General features: G+C 33.9%; 1 protein-coding gene across 1 annotated transcript in view; it reads right to left on the bottom strand.

Moving 5' to 3' along the window:
• Positions 1–21,562, bottom strand: part of Trmt61 (tRNA methyltransferase 61) — a 68,197-nt gene that overhangs the window by 27,676 nt on the left and 18,959 nt on the right. Inside the window, exon 3 of the mRNA XM_014432061.3 lies at positions 2,897–3,069. Within this exon, the coding sequence (XP_014287547.1) occupies positions 2,897–3,069 (173 nt within the window). The remainder of the gene's footprint in view (positions 1–2,896; positions 3,070–21,562) is intronic.

The raw sequence follows: 21,562 nt of genomic DNA, 5'->3' as shown, positions 1-21,562 counted from the left end.
CGAAAATTCTATGTTCTTTTTGTTTCATCACAAAGGTTAAGGAATCATTGATTTAATTAAGCGGATGATTCCTACAACCATTATTCCAGTGGCCATGCCTTAACTCCATTGTTATGTCAAACATAAGGCTTTACTAATATACTTACGTCCCTAAGGTTAGTGTATACTAGCAGACCCTTGTTAAAGCTAATGTTATTTTGTAGGTTTTCGAAAAAAAAAAAAAATAAATAGCTGATGGAAAAAAATATGCACACAAAATGTTAATATAAAAATTTGTGTTTTAGGGTTTCTCGAAGCGGTTACAGCAATGCTTTACATTTTAAAGAATACAACAGTTGAATACTAAAGTTGAAGAAGCCGAAATACAATCGGGAAAGATAGGGCAAGATGGGCGACCGGGGTGAGTCTGGGCTATTCACATTCGAATCGGATGTCCCTAATGATTTTTAATAATATGCGACAATAGAGCTCTTGCCGAAGTGATACAGTTATAATCAATATTTCTTGAATAAAGGAGTCAATTCGATACAAAATTAATATAAAAACTGAATTTTCTCAGTAAAGGTTCGAACAATTTTGCTATCGAAAAAAAAAAATGTAATTATTTTAAAGGTTGTAGTGTAAAATACATAAGCTGTCATTCGTTCAATAGGTACCAAAAGGTAAATCATCAACAAACACTTTATTAACACTCAATTATTAATACAGGCAATAATATGCGATTTTTCAGATAAGCCTTAATAGGCAAACCGAGGTAATTTTCATGAAATGTAAGCAGTTGTAAAACACCTCTTGACCTTCCCAGAATGCTTGCGTTAAGAAGGGTTTGGTCCTCACACGGATCTTGCGAAACAATCTCTAACGGTACACATCGATAAACTCATAATCATTCACCTTACACAGTAAATCCATTGCCAGGTTTTGTTACACAATTCTTAGGTAAAGTTAGACATGCCTAATGGCCATAAATAAAGTTATAATAATAAAGAAATAAAAACTAAACTAATATAAGGCATTCTAAGCTTAGGTGAAATGTTAATGTTATGTCTGTGGTACTTCAAACAGAATACAGAGAAAGGATAAAAACTTTTGATTTTCATTATCTTTTAACAAACGGGAAGAACAAACAAATTTTTGAACAAGTATAAGTTTTAGAACTTTTACGAAAGAATTTTAGAACCTTTTCGTCGAGGATCCATTCCGAAAGGAAACAATGTTGTCAACAACGCAGTACCGAGCGAAGGTACTCCTCTAATAAGCGAGCTCCGAGAAGAAGGTACCCTCGGTAGAGGCGTTTTACATCCGATTACCGAAGAACTGGATATGCTATTATGGCTGATTGGCCCCCCTCCCGCCTGCAATTATAGCGCTGTGATTAGATATAATTAGGAAATGGTACAGCACATATCTCTCTGTACCTGCCCCTAACGTCTAATCAACTTTAGGCCCTTCGTTTATAGCCATGTGAATCAGTTTCTCCAGGCAGTTCCAGAGATTGCTATCAGAATATTTTTATCGATATGACTGGGCTTCCATTGAGTTTTTTGATTCATATAACAATGCGCCACAGAAAGAATGAAAATGTTTGGGATGTCATTATGATGCTTTAGAAGTTAATTATTTTTTCAAAATATTAAAGAAAATAATGATTAAAACCACTTTAAACAATGAACGTTAAGGAGTGATCATCATAATCCTCGCCTGTAAACGTAGGTAAACTTAATCATATTTTAAAACAATCTTTAATAGTAAGTAATTACAAGACAGATCCAATTTTCAATACTTAATAACTTACTGCAAACAACTAGAAAAAAATCGGATATGGGTGATACAAAACGTTTCATTAAAATGAGGTACTAATAACACGATCCAGAAACAGAATAGATGCTTATATAAAAATTAAAAAGCCCTTCTTATAATTAATTAATGGAATAAACGTTAAAATGTGGACATTGAATGTAGGGATGCAGTCTGATTTCTCTCATCTGGGCATATCTGGTTGTGCTCAATGTATTTTTTTTTTTATTTAGTTGGTATTGTACTCTTTTTATCATAATCTATTTTATCGTCATTTTATGATTATTATTATTGCAAAATTTTGTCTACATAAAAAACTCTATAAGAATCGCAAATTTTCATTGCATTTTACATTATAGACACAAAAAAATTAATTTAGTTCCGTCCCTGTCGTTCTGTGGTCAAATTTACGTTTTGGCATAATCAAGTGGACTATTGTTCCAAATTGTTTGAAATTCAAAGATGGTGCAGGTTGGTACCAACATGGTCCAAAATGGATTGCAACAAATCCCATTCACTGCGTTTGTTTATACAGACACCTATATTTTGAGAAAGAAGTATCCGATTTGGCTAAAAATTGGTGGAACGTTAGAGATAAATGTAAACATTTAATTGCCTGTAGAATATTTTGAGTATCCAAAGCACCTAACAAAACAAACACGGCACTGACAATCCGTTCCTTCTCCCAAGAAGAGCACCAACGTATCCGACCACCATATGCACTAGGCAGGCGTTTTTATTAGTCTCGTTTATTATTCTTTAGAAAAATTTATTAAATTCAATTTGTTTGTTGTAATTTGTGATTTTCATAACATAATACAACCTGTTTTTTGCTTAATGGACATACCACATGTAAACAATTATTTAATCAATTTTTCTTCTTAAGCAGGGAAATAAAACCATGTATATTTTAATCAGAATATTGCGATTGAATATAATATTAGGCAGAAACAATAGGAAGTATACACCCTTCATCGAAATATATAAAAATGAAAATTGAAATAAACAAAATGGAGCCTCCTCAAAAAAAAAATTGTTAAAATAAACTAAGAAAGACGACGAAAAATAATTGATTGACAGCATAGAAAATCATACTCACATTTTTTGTTCCATCGCCTTCCAAATCCAAGACCGGCATCGTCCTGTTGGCCACTTGCAGTTCTCTCTGCAGGCATTCCATCGTGGTTAGCTCCACAAATCCCGATGCTCGGAGTTCCAGGCATGTCTTCTGAACTTGCTCGATACAAGGCGAGAAAGAACATATCCGACCACCTGCACAAATCAACAATTTAATAGGATATAGTTGCCATTCACGCATTAAACAAGCTTAATATTATACCCAACAGTTAAAATTCATGAAATATTTTTTAAAACACACACACATTGTAGAAAAAAGTTATGCGATGTCATCAAGAGAACTTCAATCGCCGAAGACATGATTGTGATTTACGCACTTTAGTAATCAAATGTTAATTTTTTTTTAGTAAAAGAAAACTATAATTTAATAATAATATTTTAAGTATACGAAATATGTACTATATGTCAACGAAATATTGGAGTACCAAGGAAAATAAGTGCCCGCATGCTTAAGTGAAAGTAATGGAAGAAATTTGATAAAATCAATATGAACCATATTGCCAACACGCATCTCCTTCTTGTCACTCTATCTCTGATGTATTGTGAAATTCAAATTTTACAAAAATAAATTTATAGCAGTAACAGCATTTATAAGTCTAGTTCATAGCATAGCTTTGAACCCAAACAGACACGGAACTAAAGTTATATCTTAATGTCTACAACGAAAAATGCTAGTGAAAATTATCGATTCTGAGAACCATTTTTAAGGAATGGTAAACATTTAATTTTAATCAAAAATCATACATAATCTCGTAGAACAGAGTATGATATGCATGAACATACGGATACAACCCACCTGCAGCAGAAGACAAATTGAAGACTCGCTCCCGCAAAGCTATTACACAGCCTTACAGGATACGTAGGGACCAAAAGGTAGCTTTAATAAGGAAAACAGAAATCTATCCAATCTCTTTTTCAAAAGAGCCAGAGAGGAATGGGTACATTAATCTTGCCTACTTTTTGTATTGTAAAAAGGAGAAGGCCTCTTTGTGTGTGAGAAATGTATAAAAAATGGATCCGAAATGAAAGAGTCTGGTGGGGCCCTATACTTAACAGGGTCTTAGTTTTATTTACTGAGAAGAGAGCGCGGTAATGATGCGGTCGGTTTAAGAACCAATTACTCCGCGCCCGGTAACGGCCGCCCAACGGGAAACATATCCATCTCATTAGTAGTCCATCACCGATAGAGATATCGATATCTCATTCCTCTAGGTACTTACCTTTTCCTGTAGGAAAAACCAAATCCTACTGAGTTAGAATGAACTTCCACTAAACTTTTAACAGTGAAGTTCTAGATCAACCCATTAATGATGAGCATTAAAAATAAAGTCGAGGATTTGTTTACTAAATTTCCTTGAATATAAAGAAATCATTTGCAACAATAAATAAATTAAAGTTCTCTCTTCCTTAAAACGGTAACCATCCTAAGCCCCTACCCTAATAAGTAGTAACAAATGAATTATCCACACGTAGTGGTGTTCAGTATTTGTACATATGAAGATAAACAAAAACACATCCGTAAACATAATAAAAAAAAAAAAACATTGAAATTTGAAAAACAAAACAAAGATTTGAGGCAACAGCAAAAAAAATTTAAAAACCGTATAGATTAAAAACCGCCTTTACCGTCCCTTCAGTGGAATCATGACATCATTTACTGTCCTGGCAGTGTTGCCGCATTAGCTATGGTGTGATAAATGACAGTTTTAACCGCCAAATTTAAACGCCTTGACAGTGCACTGTCCCACCTTATCAATTGTAATAGCGGCTGGGTAAGATAACATCGTTCTCAAATATTGTTGTGTTTTGATTACTTCTGAAGTTGGAACTTAGGTTTATTGCCAGAATAAAACAGTTCTGACACACTGTCTCAGTTTATGACAGCACTACCAAGACAGATAACTTTCACTGTGAAACAAGCCTATCGTAAGGCTAATAAAAAAATAAAGCAATATCGTTGTATAGAGTTTAATATACCACCAATACCTATAGAATCATTTTATTTAATGTGCTGGAAAGAGCATATATCGCTGCTCTGCTTTTATAATGGCACATCTGACATTTTTCTTTTTAATTGTTGGAGTTTCTCTATTTCTTAAAACTTTTGAAGTCTGCTGTCATCACATGACATGCAAACAATCTTACTAGTTGGTTATAATCCAGTTCCAAGATGATAAGTCAACGATCAATGATCACGAACTTAAAATGCCTACAGTAAAAGACAACATTATATCACAAGGGATATTATACGAAAAAATAATCAATATCCAATTAGACGTAAGGTATGGCGAAAATTAATATCCTTGACAATATATACCGAAGGCTAAAATAGAGTTGAATAAGGAATCTCATTCCCTAATGATCTAAAATAAAGTGAGAATAATGTAGCAATGAGGGATAGACTACATCATTCCTCACGTATTATTGTTTCCTTCTCATGCAGTTCAGATTGTCTTAGGACAGGTATGAATTTGAAAAATATATAGGATAAAAAAAAAAAGGAAATGGAATAGACTGTAGACAACATAAATAGGAAATATAAAAACAATTAAAATATACACAGGAAAAAAATAATGCATTAACTTTAATATTACAGCATTTATGGCTTAGTTAGTGTAGCTTGGACAATCCTGCGGAAAAAGAATAAGTCTATCATATTGCAACGTGTGGCTGTTTAATGCTACAAAACACAATAATTTAAAATTATTTTAATTATATCAAAATCAATCTTAATTAAATAATCGAGAAATAAATAAATTCACCTCCGTAATGTTTAAATAAAAGTAATTATAAAGGCTGATATGTTTAGCAATCGAATGATTTTCAGCAATTTTGAATTTTACAATTTAATCTTTAAAAAATTGTATAAAAGTGGCCGATTTCAGATCTTCTTCTCATTTTGACATATTCTTCAGAATCATGGACGCTGACGAAGAAGCATCAACCAAGGATACAAGCGTCAGAAATGAGATTATACTGCGACTTCCTCCTCACACTGCTTAATGAGATCCAAGAGGATTGATTATGATGATGAAGATAAAATTGTTCAAGTCCCTTGTATAATTGTAACCATCCAAAAAGAAAAGTAAAATCCTACTCATAGTTATTAGTAACAACTATGGCATAACAAGAATATCACATCATATAAAAAAAACCTATTGTACAAGACCACATTATAACATCATACTCGACGCAGTATATACAGGCTGCTGATATAAAGATATATATATATACTACAGATATTTCACGATCATCAGTAGTTAGTAAAATATGTACTCAATTGAATATGTAAGCATACATTTTATATGCAAAACATCAAATATATAAATTATACAAGTTTGCGACAGTTGATAAACCAGTTATAAATACATAAACAGTATTAATAATAACATTTTCGACGAGAAATAAGTGTACCATCAGTTAACAATATAATATAAACTACTAGTTCCCGTTCTGTTGATTGACCTCAACCGAAAGAACAGCGTACTAAAGCATCAAAGGTCAAGCACCAATCACATCTCAGTATTGTTAAATGAAAATTTCGATATCGTTAATATTGCCCAAACATTAAATATGTTTAATAGGAACAAATATATATAAAATATTTTGAAAGGACAATTAAAGAACTAGGATTAAAAACCAACCTACAGCTTGGAAATATTTATAATGCCATATTGTGAGTGAGGGTTGAGTAACAAATCGCAGGACTATTACTCTTTGCGCAGTTGGGGCGTACCCTCAGGTACCGCCCGGTCCTATTCAATAATATAACCAGGCTCGGGTTCCTTTTCAATCATAACATCAGGCTGTTATTAATAGTTAGCGATCAGTTTGGAAACCGTTTCTGTTAGGCCGTGATTGAAATGTTACTTAGAATTACAAATCGATACCTCTCCGTTCGGGCCCCAGGCGACGAGAGCTTCTTTCTGTCCTGGCATCTACAGCACTCCACCAACATCTTCCGCTTCTAAGACAAATTACAGTCCTGGAGACTGTGACAAAAAAAGGTGACATTTCATACTACATTAAGGGCTTACAAAATGATCATGAGTATTGGCCTGAAATTGACGTGCAAATGAACGTCTGCCATCTTATAGCCACTGGAATAAAAAAAGTCAGCCAAGATACTTATAGTGTTAAAAACTAAGCAAATGAATGTAAAATGAGGAATAGTTGTGATTTTTTGATATTTTGTTTTGGTTTGGATTGGCATTACTAATGCAATTTAGTATGAAATAAGTCACCTTTTTTGGTACACCTTGGCTCGGACGAGTGCGTGTTCGATAAAAGACTGGTGCCAGAATAAGGTCAGTCCAAATAAAATCACCAGAGACCTGAACCACTATATCTCAGACTTAGACTAATATCAGTGAAGTTGTAACAGCTAAATACATTACAAATAATAGCAATAAACGCTTAACGAACCCCAAGGTCCGATGCCAATAACAACAATCGTTCCCTCTAGTACTCTATTTTCAAAAAACTTATGGCGCTGTTCTCCCTTTATTATCACGTTTCACAACGATAAAGATCAGTGGGAAAGATTATTATCTATTGATTTGTAAATTCTAATTTTGAAGTTTTTAGACACTAACGCCTATTGAACAGATTCGATACTTAGGACTCCATCTTAACAAGAGACTTACTTGGAATCCACACACAAGACTGAAACGACAAGAAACTGCTCGTAGATTCCGATTGCTACAACACTTACTTGACAAACGCTCTAACTTCCCATTCACTACAATTAGTATACACTACGATAATCAGACCAATTTGGACATATGGAATTGAGCTCTGGGTTTGGTGGAGCAAACCATCAAATTCTTCCCCCATCCAATCGTTACAATCCAAAATCCTACGTAAAATCCTTGATGCTCCTTATTACGTTACAAATAAACTCATTCAAAAAGACCTTAATTGACATCCCATTCGTTGCAGATTTGACCCAAAACAGATATGCATCTTTTCATTCCAAACTTCTTAACCATCCTAACCCATTAATTCTTAATCTTTCATCCTTAACAATCCCTGATAATCCTCCGAGGCGTCTGAAAAGAAAATATTCTAAAATTCACTTCGACTGATTATCTTGAAAATAAAATTTCGGATGATTTATTGATTATTATTTTTTTTTATTTACCATTGGAGTCCTATACTGCCTAACCATGGTTGGGGGTAAAACTTTGTAGGACTGCCATTCAATGAAAAAAGTCAACGTCCCAGGCCGGATTCGAACCGGCAACGCCAATAGACATCAAATTGGTAAGACTGTGTCAACCACTGAGCTATGGGCGGCCCGATTTATTGATTAATGATATTTATTATTAAACTGATTATTTATGATTTGAAATTAATCAAATATAGAAAAGTAAAGTGAAAAATCATGTTGAGATTGCGTTTTCAATTGAAACTTCATCGTTTAGGTGCATTGTATAAAATAATGAAAATTATTAATCCTATGTTCCTAACGGATCGAAAATACTAAAATTTATTGGCTAATTTGCTATTTTTGTTATGGATACGATATAATAAGAAATATTTTTTTTGTTTTCAACTTATCAGTGGCAAAATCGCATTAAGTTTGATTTTCCCCAATAATTGATAACTGTAAGAAAATCATACTTCCTAATTTTCAACTACCCAACATATTAAATAATTAGGTCTTAGTAGATTTATAAGAAAAAAATGTTTAAAAAAAATAAAAATATAAATCTGGCGGTACAGAGGTGTGATATCCACTCATAATAAATAAATCCAGGTGAGAAAATGAGGTCACAGGTGAAGTTTTGGGACCTCTGGATATCAGGCCCACAGCAGAGGGAAGGAGCTATGGAATTTCCCGCCAAGTGGATTTTCCCCCGCAACCTCTTTTCAGCTCTCTCACCCTAATAATCACTTCTTCACTCAGTGAATAAAAACATTTTTTCCATACATATATAATTATGATTTTAACACCTAATAAAATATTACTAACTACAAGTTGAAAATCTGTTGACGTCCGCTAGTCAATATTTTTAAGAGTACCTACACATTGTGTTATAGGAAACCTTTAAAAAAATTACAAAAACTGTTAGTTTTCTATAAATGGAAAATGACTATTATTTATAAATATAACTTTTTTAATAATATCACAAGATCTATGAGTTTCTTAAACAGCAATTAGCAACCAGACAACTTTTGAACACTTCAGCCACTATAAAGATAATAATACCTGACATTACAAATATACAGAGTAAAAATGGCACATCTCATTTCCAAAACCTAAAAGATAAATTGTATAAATCTAAGACAATAAGACATACCCTATTCATACATTTAGTAGAGTTTGGGTCAACGAAAAATCAATGTTAAGGTGTGATAACTCTAATTACACCAAAATATTTTAAAATTTTTGAAATTTCAAACTTACTTACGCCATCAAATAAAATCTAGCAAGCCTATCGGCTGCAGCATATGATTCCAAGGGATAAAGAGAGCCACCTCCTCCCCTCCGGTATATTACTGATAATTGAAGGAGCACGGCACTATCCAAGGGGCCGTGATATATGTGTACGCCACGGCCTGCTATTAATTTGTTTAGGGGCGCCATTTCATTAATAATTATCCTAGCGGTGCTCTTTGTTCTTCAGCATCCGTTATTTATAGACCGCCATTAACATTCTCTGCTGCGTTGGCGCTAAGCTAGTACCTGGCGATATACTAGGTTGTTTCCGGTGCCGTCGGTGATAGATCTATTGATCAAGTAGCTCTTTCCGGGATCACGCGTTTTGGGTAGGTTACCGTAAGAATGATATCCTTAACAATTTTATAAATACAAGATCGATTTAACTTCGGCACCTGAAATTGAGCCTGACCTCAGTTAATCTATTTTTATAGCAATTAAAGAAGAATAAGAATTACCAGATATAAATCTAATATAGATACAACCAGAAGGTGATACCTCTTTATATATACCTATGTGTATTCCACTAAACTGAAGAACTGACTACGCTATGCATAAAGGGTCGCATTTACTTAATAGGCCGACGAGGACTAGGCCTAGAGAGGTCCACGAGGACATAAGAGAACAAGGGGGGGGGAGTGAAGGAGGCATGCCCTAATGAAAACATTTATTAGAGATATTCACGATGTTGCGTTAAATGTTTTACAATGATAAATGTTATAAGTATAGGATTGTGAGCATCCCTATTTAAAGTCATGTTAATTGCATAAGAGCTTCTAGCGCATTTTTTTAGCATCTTATTTATAACCTTTCCTTCCAAAACTTCATGCTATTGTTAATTTCTAAGTTTTGATTAAAGTAATTTATTACAGCATGCCTAAAGTAAGTGAAAAGTAGAAGTTGTTTGAAAGTTTGGCTACTGAGTGCCTTGTTGATCTTCTAACTGGTGAGTAAGAGAATCAAGATAAGCTAATTGACAACTGTCATTACATTATTATTATTATTGTTATCCATTGCTTTATTAGTTATAAAAACATCCAAATTAATACTGACACAATCAAAACACAAACTACGAACGATGTTAGGTTACACATGGCAACAAACAAATGGTGACAAGCTCAGCTGGTCTGTTGCGTGACATCATTCTCCATTTAACAGACCTAGTAACAGACTCTCAACCGTAATATGTTATATCCTTTTTACATGGTAAAATAATGAAGTATTTCTCCATTTAACATGTTAAACTAAAGATCATGAATATCCCTAGTAAAATAGCAAAGAAGATATTCATGATGTGTTAAGGAAAATAATTATTGTTAAAACAGGCAAAATGGACCTAATATAGACACCCGCACTGATGCAGGTGATATTCGCTGTGGGAGAAGTAGGGTATTGACTTGTATGGACTATATCCGTCCAAGTTGATAGTTTGTATCAACGGCAGTCAAACAACAAACAAAATTGAGATTAATTACTTAAGATATCAACCTCTTAATATTTCTGAACAATAATTAATCATTTCAAACACATCAAAAAACAGTATTAAAATAAAAAAGAAATTCGATCCATTTCTAAAAAAAAAAATTATTATCTTTCTATCAGTGAATTAATTAAAAACTTTCAATTAAAAGTTATTATTAAGTATTCCCAGAAATAATCCACCTTTTCAGCGGGCAGAGTAATCAAGAAGCCTGACTGAGTCAACTCCAAAAATATCACTTAAACTTATGTCATAATCCGGATTTTCCGGAGTATTTATCCACCCCTAGTTCATATGATTACGTAAAATACGTTGTTTTATCAACGGGGATACAATTTATAGCAGCATCGTTTGATTTAGTACGACAGAATCTCATAAATTTTCGATGCAAATGCAAAATAGTGGATCGACTCACAAGAACAATCTTTTTTTTTTTTTATGTGCATAATAAGCAATTACTTGTTAAGTAAAAAAAATGACGTAAAAGATGACTTGAAGCAGCGAGAGCTCATTAGCTGCGTACTGAGGAAGCTCTTGTAAGATCCGCTACAGTAAGATCCCGCGGCAAGATAGCGGCACCGTAGGCCCCACTGCCAACAAATAGCTATGCTCCTCTACGTAGTGGATATTGTATACGAGAGATAAAATTACACTTATTCTAGAGCACTACTCCTGCGGTATACTTCCAACAATCAGATAATGAACAAATTAAACAATTAATTTAAAATGCTACCGTGCAAGTCTAGCTATGGAAGAAGAGTTGATGGCAAAACAATTAAGCTATGAAAATCTTGAATTTTGAAATCTCCACTTGGAAACAGTGGGAAAACCAGAACGGCTTAGTGGGAAATTTGATTCTTTTATTTAACCCAATCGATTACCAACTATTCACTCAATCAAGTAAATTGATTTTTTGAATTATTCTTTTTACCTTATTCCCTTTTTGGAATTATTATTTTTTAAAAAAAAGAACTATTAGATGAAAACTAGTACTCTCTTGACAAAAGAACTGGCCGACTCCAGTACTAAATGAATCGTGAATCTAACAAGTGAATCATTCGAGAATATGATTCATGGAAAAGAGTCGATTCTTTGAATCTCTATTCACCTGCCCATCGCTGATTCAACCAGCCCAAATATCGACCGGTTACTTCAGTTTATGACTGAATCATTCTAAAATAAACCGACGTATAGTAGGTGATGCAACACATTTGTCTTCTAGTAATCTATTTCGTTTCAGACTCCAAACATTCATGAACGGGGATTAAAAAATCGTTAGATGTAAGCTAAGAAGGAGTCCTGGATAAGAAGAACATGTCCATTTTCTTTACACAGGCTGCTGAAAGTAAAAAAAAAATATGATTTTGGACAGGCCAAAGAAGTGCGGTTTGTGATCATTTAAAATAATTATGTTCTGCGACTTCGAAATTAAAAAATTAGTGAAATAGAAACCATGACATGGATAAGGTTTAAAAAACTGATTCGGAAAAAAAATATCTATGTGAACTGCACAAGCAACATTGGACACAAAATGTCCATTTTTTGGAGAATCTTCTACTTAAGGCTTTAAAATGTGATATGTGAAGAGCTAACTGGACGAACGCTAATTTACAATGTTAATGAAACACCTAAACTAGATTTAGCAATCAATAGAATACATTAAAGGTTATTTATTTAAAAACTGTGAGTTGGACTGCCATATCTCTTCCTCAAGAGAAGCTAGAAACCTCTGCTACTGAAATCAAAACGCATATTGGAATACATAGTGTATTAAAATATATATATACTCTATTGCGTTTGCTCATAACTCAACTTTCGTAGAAAGGAAGATAATTGGCAAGGTGTAAAAAAAAAAATCACCCTTAGTAGAAACAAAGAGGTCGTAAAAAAGCGGAAGCGTATACGCCCCGAGGTAGACAAGAGGCTAGGGAGTCGAATTGGATTAAATTATCGTGGATTTGGAGATTTAGTGAACCGTAGTTTAAACAGTTGGGTAAGAGATTGTGTACCCAGGTGAGATTTATAGTCCATCACAGGTAAACCCAGGGTACCCGGCACCACTATCGATACATCACACCGCCCTCTGATATACAACTCGATTGAGACATCAGTGTAAATCATACCCGTCGGCTGTTCGGGGTTCCAACGCAAGAGGGGGAGGGGGAGTTTTCCTAACTTGCACTCACCAACCTCACCCATGAATGTATAAAAAAAAAAAATTAAAAACATTTTAAGAAGAGCATTTCTATGTTTTTGAAAAAAAAAATGTGTTATATGATGTGTTAATTTAAAGACCAGGAAATTAATAAATCCATAATAATACTATTAACTTCAGCATTGCATCAGCTCACAGAAAGAACTAAAGGAAATATTTCTGCGAATTTAATGAACTAGACGGGAGAAATCTGTGGGCAGTTGGGCAGTTTACTTTTCTTCAAGATTTTAGACTTTTAAAAAATTGTCAGCATGTTATTCTTTTTGACAATTTGCTACCGTTCTTTTAAACGTAGTGAAATTTTATTAACCATATGAATAAAAAAATTTCAGTTCACATGTAGGATAATTTAGAATATTAAAGTTCATTTGCAAATTTGTACACTTAATTATTGTGAAAAATACACTCTAAATTAATTAGTTTCAGATATATTTTAATAATATTAAAGAAAATAAAGTATTAAAATCTTTCCTAGATATCAACATCAGGTATGAAACCTTTTACTTGCAGACTCCACATGAGATGAGTATTATGTAAATAACCTGCCACACATTCGAAAGTATATTCAACAAGCATAAAAAAATGTATGCCAAACTAATGACAAATGGGATGAATCCATGTGGTTCTGCAAAAACCTAAAAATTCAATAAAAAAATAAAATCGCAAGTATTGCGTAAATCGTCAGAGGAAAAATGTGTACGCCACAAAAAATTAAACGAGGACCTCTCGCCATCTTCCAATAAAAGCCTAAAGTTATAGAACAGTAATGTAGGTAAAATATTTCGAAATAATCACCTCATAATTCTAACTCATTGTAAATTAACAAAACAAAATAAGAATTTCTTAAATTTTAATTCTTTATTAAAAAAACAATTACTTAACCCAAAAATAATTTTTTTTTCTCGAAAAATGCGCAAAGGGCAAACATCCCTTTTAATCCATCCTTAGTACCGACATGAGCATCTGATACCTCAGCAGTTCTAGACCAAGCCAAATAATAATACTAACATATTTTCCACTTTTGATTGACTTACAAAGAAGTAATAAGATATTAGATAGGTGGAAGCCAAGACATTCGCTCATATCAATGCTGATTTAGCATAAATTGATTAGAACAAGAAATTAAATTACAAATTAAAATTTAATTTGTTATGTCGAAATAATAAGTATGATAAAACTATCTTGGTTTTTTAACAAAAAGTTGTTAAGCCAGTTAACTAATTGAGTGAAACAAGGTTCGTTTCGAAACGACGCCAGGGGTCAGACAATGTCCTTCAGTTGGATTCTTCGATCGTAGGATTATGCAAGGAGTACCCCTGTAGGTCGGCGGTGGCTATCCCCCGAAGATCTCTAATTAGATCTGGAGAGTATGCCACGAGTATCCAGTAATTAACGTGTATGCCTCATTATCTTCTGATGCAACGTTTATTAACTATCTCAGAAATTTTCAGTCTGACATAAAAACAGTTCCCTCAGGAGTAGATATAAATAACAGTTATCATTTATAAACATAAAACACATGTACCTAAAACATTTTATTTAATAGTTAATCAACTGGAATACATTAAATAAATAAAATACGCAACTAAAGTTCACAGCAGACAACTATGTCTTCTGTATTTAAGGTAAAATGCACTTATCAATAAGTCATATACACCCAAATAATGAAAACATTAATAACATGCATAACTTTTTTTAATCAGTAAAGTAAATTTTACTAAATATTTCTTATCCTTTTTTTCGATTTACTAGCAAACGATACCAGGTGGTGGTAAGAGCGACTTCCCTTACAAGCCAAGACCAGCTGTAGCACCTAGTGGTTTACCCGTGAAGAGCATTATGTAGAGCAGCAGAACCAATCAGTGCTCTTGGTTCGTAGTGGAAATGAGGAAAGAAAGTTAGCCATAGAAGCTTGATGGATAACCGAGACGTAGAAGGGAGGATAATAAATATGGCCACCTCTGACCCAGTTGTCGAGGCCCCATGACGGCGGCAACTGGCCGATTAATCGCCAGGAGGGCGTATCTTCCTCAGGATTTATGGCCCTCCTAGGATTAGTCTAACAGGACTAATTTCAAACTCTCAGCGCTCGAGTAATTACCACCAAGACCCTAGAAGTTTTGGCCGGTTCCACAGGAAGGAAGGTAGACAATGGGTCACGTATTTTGAGGTTTAGAATATAACTGCAGTAACGTCCACTAAATATGTTTTTTAAGATAAATAAAAAATGACATATTAATTTCTTCCAGAGCAATTTTAATCTTTAAGTATCATTCTAAAGGTGAAACAAGGTTTACGGAATTAAATACATGTTTAAAACGATTAATCTACCCCCTATTAAATAAATTATCAATTCCTAACGTTGTTTGGCAACCAGTTAAACAGTTTATAACTCGGATCATAGACCTACTAAATATAAAAACCATGTAAATACCTGAACCATGGTTTAATATTTTATTATTTAAGTAACCATTAACAATAAAATATCGGGTTTATCAACCCAGACAATTTTCCTTACCTGTTTGGGTGCCAAGCACAACACAAAAATTGTTCGCTAGTTAATACGCGATTCAATTAAATTCTTTATTGACAATTAAATTACTTAGAATGAGGCAAATGTGCATATAGAATGTTTCCCGAGACGTATAGATTTCGACTTACTCCATAAATTAATAGGACCGGATGTCTTTGAGAACCTTCTCAAATACTATATTAAAAACATACATAATAAGTTCAATAAACCGTACCTCTGCTAATAATGTTTCCTGAATTTTTACTTCCTCTCTACCGAAGACAGGAAAGCTTTGTTGTATTCATGCAGGGATTGAAAAAAAAAAACGCCCTCAGAAAAGAAAATTTCACTTGCATTTTACATCTGAGGTGAAATGCACAAATTTGGTACATAACAAGGAAAAATTGTCAGCATTCAAATCCATGGAAGAGTATAATACATTCTACAATTCATCTGATTTACATGAAACTTTTTAGGGAGTTTTCGAGTTGGTATCTAGATGGTCCAACATAAAATTAATCAAATTTCATCCTAAACGTTTTCTTACTATATCCATATAATATATAATTCTATACACACTAGTATCTGAGAATATTAGAACTCATTGCTAAAACATGTAGAAAGTGAATCTTGGACAAATAGCATTGCTGACACACTTTGATTAAGTAATAATAACCACGGAGAAGAAAGTGTAAGAAGAGACCAAGGGAAGTGAACCCTAATGTTAGAGGAGAGTATGAAGCATAAGTATGTATACAAGATGTTTACCAAAATGTTTTAATAGAATTTTTTGACTTTCTAAGTCATCGAAATAGAAATAATAGGACATAATTACATATACGAAGCTATCTCCAAGACAGGCGTATGAAGAAGCAGCTATTATATATATACAGAGAAAGGATGCTCTCAGAAATCAGTCCTTGGCTCTGCCTTGCGAGAGCTTGTTTTGGTGAGTTTACACAGAGCCTCAGAAAAGGAGTAGTTTCCAGCCACTGTCACTACGCGAGTGGTCTCGAATAGCAGGTAGTGTGAGGTAAAGATGGGGGTAACCGCAGCCAAAACACAAGCCATACGAACATAGAAAGGGGATACGTCCCAGTGAGGAGTAACCTATAATACCGTAGGGTTAGGTATACATCTGAAACCTACATCTCACTTGGAAAATATAGCAGGAATGACGACACGAGTAATGAATGGTCTAAGTCACATTCAGGGATGGTAGGTATTGAGTCACTACCCCAATTTATAATGGAGCTGTGGATGGTCTCCTTAAGTATTCTTCTCCCTTCTGGCTCCGAAACCTTACAGAGAGTTTGGTATCGACCCAGAGGAAGGTTCTGCTTCGTGTCACTAGAACATATTGTTTAACTTCACATGAAACAGTGCAGATCCTGGCTGGAGCGAACCTTCTTCTGCGAGAAGTAACAAAAGATGTTTGTCAAGAGAGAAAGCACAATCGGATTTGGGGGAAATCTTCAGGTAAAGATTGGCGAAAATCACAAGAAATGGAAGTAAGTAATTGACAAATGGCCCTGCTTCGTGTGAAAGGAAACACCCTTAAAAAATATTTCCGCACCGTACAATCCCGAACTATAGTTTTATAATTTCTAGCGAGGCAAGGGGGTTTCAGAACCAACTTACATAGCCTTGACCAGCATGTGGTCACGACATGCACTTCATTTGAGGGATTACAGGGAAGACTGACCACGGGAATTTACGTTCTCACTGAGGTGTTTTCTCGGTAGGTAAGTGAGGAGGTTTAAAGATTAAATGTATTGGTGGATGACGGCGGTGAGTCCAGCCCATTACAATCTTGGAGGTGAACAAAAAAGAAAGCCATCGATGGGAAGACATCCGGAAGACTTTAAAAAGAACGCAGAGTGAAAACGATATATTTATCTTTTTTCTTTCTGTATTGTGTTGTTATGCACACGTAAAGCTCAAAATGTAGGATATATATAAAACTAAGTTATTCGACAAAAAGTTAATTACTTTACTTTCAATGGTGTAAGATCTATTAGTTCTAGTAACAATTCATCACTAAAAATCAATGGGCACAACGTAATACGTCCGGCATTTCATACGTATTATTAAGTTAACTTATTGCTATTACTATTATTTTAACTTATTATGACTGGTTATTAATAATTATTCTCATTAAAGATAGCAAATTCTAACTTGCGTCCCTAATTAGTGAAATTTCTTGATTTTTTGTTGATTTTATCATACAATTTGCTGATTTTTCACGTATTTATTTACAGGTTTTACAGGTTCCCGGTAGACACCCTGGTAGTTAAGGTCAAGCGGCAGGTGTTATTTAAGAAAAGAATAAAAGCTTTGAGTGTAAGTAGAGAGGGTGAAGGAGTATGATGTATCTGTCAGTAATTTTTCGTTAATTACCTTAAATCCAAAGTTGGAATCAAAATAATAGTGTATGGAACACAAATTATGATAACGATAAACGTTCAACAGAAGAAATCAATGCAATTTGCAACGAATTTGGTTCGATAAATTTTAAACTTTTGAGATTAAGTATTCAACTGAAACAATCGATCTCTGTGCAGGTTTTTATGATGGAAAAATTTATGTATGATAATAGTTTTTATAGGAATGTAAATATTTTATATTTTTTTCTATTTTGTTTAGTGCATACATTTACTTTTAAATACATTACCTCGTCCTTTTAACTATTAAAGAAATGATGATGTATGCAATTGCTCGTTAATACTTGAAGTAGGTAGTACAACTTAAAGAAATTAAACAGTCGGAGGAAGAACAAACAACAGTAAAGATCTATATGATAAAGATGGATTTCCTCGAAAGTGTCCGACGAAACAAAAGACGGGCGTTCAATAACGAACGGAGCAGAGGTGCCCTATTAATCAGAACTAATCTGTGATGGGCGGGGAGGTAACGTCCTATAATTAAAAGCTATAATACAGTTGACGCCTCCCATATCTGAGAGCCAATAAATTCACAGCTGATAAAATGAGCCAATGGGCGTGGCCGTCACTTGAAACTAATACAACAATTATCTGCTCCGATCTGCGGGGGGCGTGGCCATGCCACGTCGGCATCTTTAGTTTACAGTCTCTTCGCTTGTCGTTTTTTATCATCTAGCTTATATTCTCCTTTTTGTTTTGTTTTTTATTTTTTGTTTCATTATGGCGTTCTATGTTTTTCCACGGCTCTGTTTATTTTGATCTCGGGGTGATCTACTATTTATACTAAGCCGATAGGTAGAGAAGATTCCACCCTGCCTATTCATAATAACTGATGGCCACGGGATATTTTTTAATCAAGGCTGGGGTCGGTATAGCTCTCCCTAAGACCGCATCCAGCCTTAATAGTGACTATTGATAATATTAATAACTTTTTGAACACATTATACAAATTTAAAAATACACAATTTGACATACCTATAAAAGGGAAAACGTCTTAACCTATTGCTACCAGGAAAAGGAGAGGGTGGAATAACACCACTCTCCTTTCAAGCAAAAGTGAAACTAAGGAGTGGGAGTTAGACCACGCCCCTGGAGCGCAGGTGTACTACGTAAACGAGGAAAACTATAACCCACATTAATGTAACAATCTGAAAAACCGTTAGCTTAATAGCAGATATGATCTGAATAGAAGTTGTAATAAATGCTATCTTTAATAATTTGGTTCACCAACAATGGAAATTCATTCAGACATTATACCGACTTCCGTAGTTAGGTCTCTAATCTATTCAAACAGACATATTTTAATATTAATAAAAAGGATCCCAAAATATATTTACTTTTAATTGATATTGGAAAATAGGGTCTAGATTTTAAATTGGAAATTCAATAAAATAAATATTAATTAACAGGACCAATTTTGTAATTGGTAATGTATCCTCAGACCATTTAAAGAAAACTAAATTTCTTTTATTGGAAATATCAAAATATAAAGTGTGATACAAATAATTAAATAATTGTTTTTGATATAATGGTGAAATTTGTTTATACAAAATAAATAAAATATTTAATTCCATACGAATTTCAGAAACACGAAACATCTGTTAGACTAACATTAAATTCATTCTTATTTGTTTTCCAAATTAAAATGAGAGAGAAATGTGATTGTAGTGATGTAGTTCAACTGTCCCCAATTTTTTTTATTATTTAGTAGTTACACATGTGTTTATTTTTCCATTCGCTTATTTATACCGAGTGTTTCAGAGTTAAGTGGCCACACTGAAAATATGAACTAAGGACCTCAAAAACAAGAAAAAATACCTCAGAAGATATGTCCGCAAACGCTTTTTTTAGGATTTTAGATTTTCATTGTTATGATTAACGTTATATGACATAAATAAATTATATTTATTTGTTCTAACTAAATTCTTAATTAAATGTAAACATTAAGATTCATATTAAATGTTGTTAAATGCGAAGGTATGTCCGCAAAAGCATTGTTTAGGAGACGGATTAGATAGAGTACTAATATGGCCTTTTTTTCGTAACTTCGCAACATAAGGATTAATACTATTTGGAATCAGCATGGATGGGGAACTGTCCATAATATTTATAAGCTTGTAAGAGGCTTTCGCAGAGAACTCATCATTATACCTTCAATTTATACTAATGGTGAATATACCGATAGGGTGTTACCGATATTACGCCAACTACAGTATGGAGGACTCTCATTGCAGATGGACTTCACTCATATCATTATCAACGGGTAGAAATTTATTACCGTAAGATTTTCGACAAAGAAGAAATTTCGGATTTGTACTTAAATCAAATCGAGCATAATCCAAAATTTTCAGGAAAAATTCTCTGGACATATGAAGCTACCTTCACAAGAAGAGGTATCTTCCATCAGAAAAATTAACACCTCTGGTCGCAGGAAAATCCCCATGCAATTAGTGTGCATCATTTTCACCATCAGTTTAAGTACAATGTATGGTTGGGGATAACAGACAATATTTTACTAGGTTCACATTTCTTGCCACCTAGACGCAATGCGGGCACATTTCTGGAATTTCTTAATAATGATTACAACGATTTAGTTGAACATACTTCACTACAACTGAGAAGGGACACGTGGCTTCAATTAGATGGTTGTGCTGCACATTACGGAAGAGGTCCACGACAATGGCTAAATGTTAAATATCCCAATCAATAGATTGGCCGTGCGGGACCAGTGGTTTGGCCTGCACGCTCTCTAGATCTGACACCACAGGATTTTTTTTTTGGGGGGGGGCATTAAACAAAAAGTCTATGCAAGGCCGGTCAATGATCTTAATTCCTTACGAAGAAGGATAATTGAATCTTGTGAAATAATAACACATATACTGTGCCGTTCTGCCACTGCTGCTATTGCAGAAAGAAGCTTAATGATCAAGGAAATCAATTAATATGTATATACGTAATTATTGCGATCGTGAAATTAAAAAAAAAAAACTGGAAATAATACAGAACAGATCATTACTTAAATTAATTATTTATTAAATCTGTAAATAACGGATACTAAATGTCTGGCCTGTCTACTCATACGATTATTCTTACCACTTCTTAAGACAGTAAAATTAAGAATGTTTACAACAAAAAAAGAGAATGAAAATTGACATTAATCATAAATTAAACAAATATCAACAACTTAGGAAAAGCGAGGTTTAACTATGACTTCCAAGTATGGTGTATCGGCTGCCTGCCTCTCCAGCCCTAGCATACCTTTGTAGTCTAATAAGTCCGCCTTTTTGGCCTCACTTGTAACTATCATTGCCACAATGATAGAGTATAACCTATTTTTCAAACACACACAGCCAATTTCGACCAAATTTTGCAAAAAGGAACCAACCCGAAAGTTGAAGTAATCAGTAAGTTAAGTTAAATCCATTTTTCTGCTCAGCCAGTATGTTTATTGGTCCCTTTCAGCGGTATATGATCGAATTGTTTGAAATCACTGTCTCCATGATATAATTGAGGAGCATACACGAAATGCATA

This window comes from Halyomorpha halys, unplaced genomic scaffold (assembly GCF_000696795.3).
Source record: "Halyomorpha halys isolate HHAL.00 unplaced genomic scaffold, Hhal_1.1 Scaffold1023.1, whole genome shotgun sequence".
Lineage (NCBI taxonomy): Eukaryota > Metazoa > Arthropoda > Insecta > Hemiptera > Pentatomidae > Halyomorpha > Halyomorpha halys.
The sequence above is the reverse complement of the archived record's forward strand: the minus strand, read 5'-3'. Positions and strand labels throughout refer to the sequence as shown.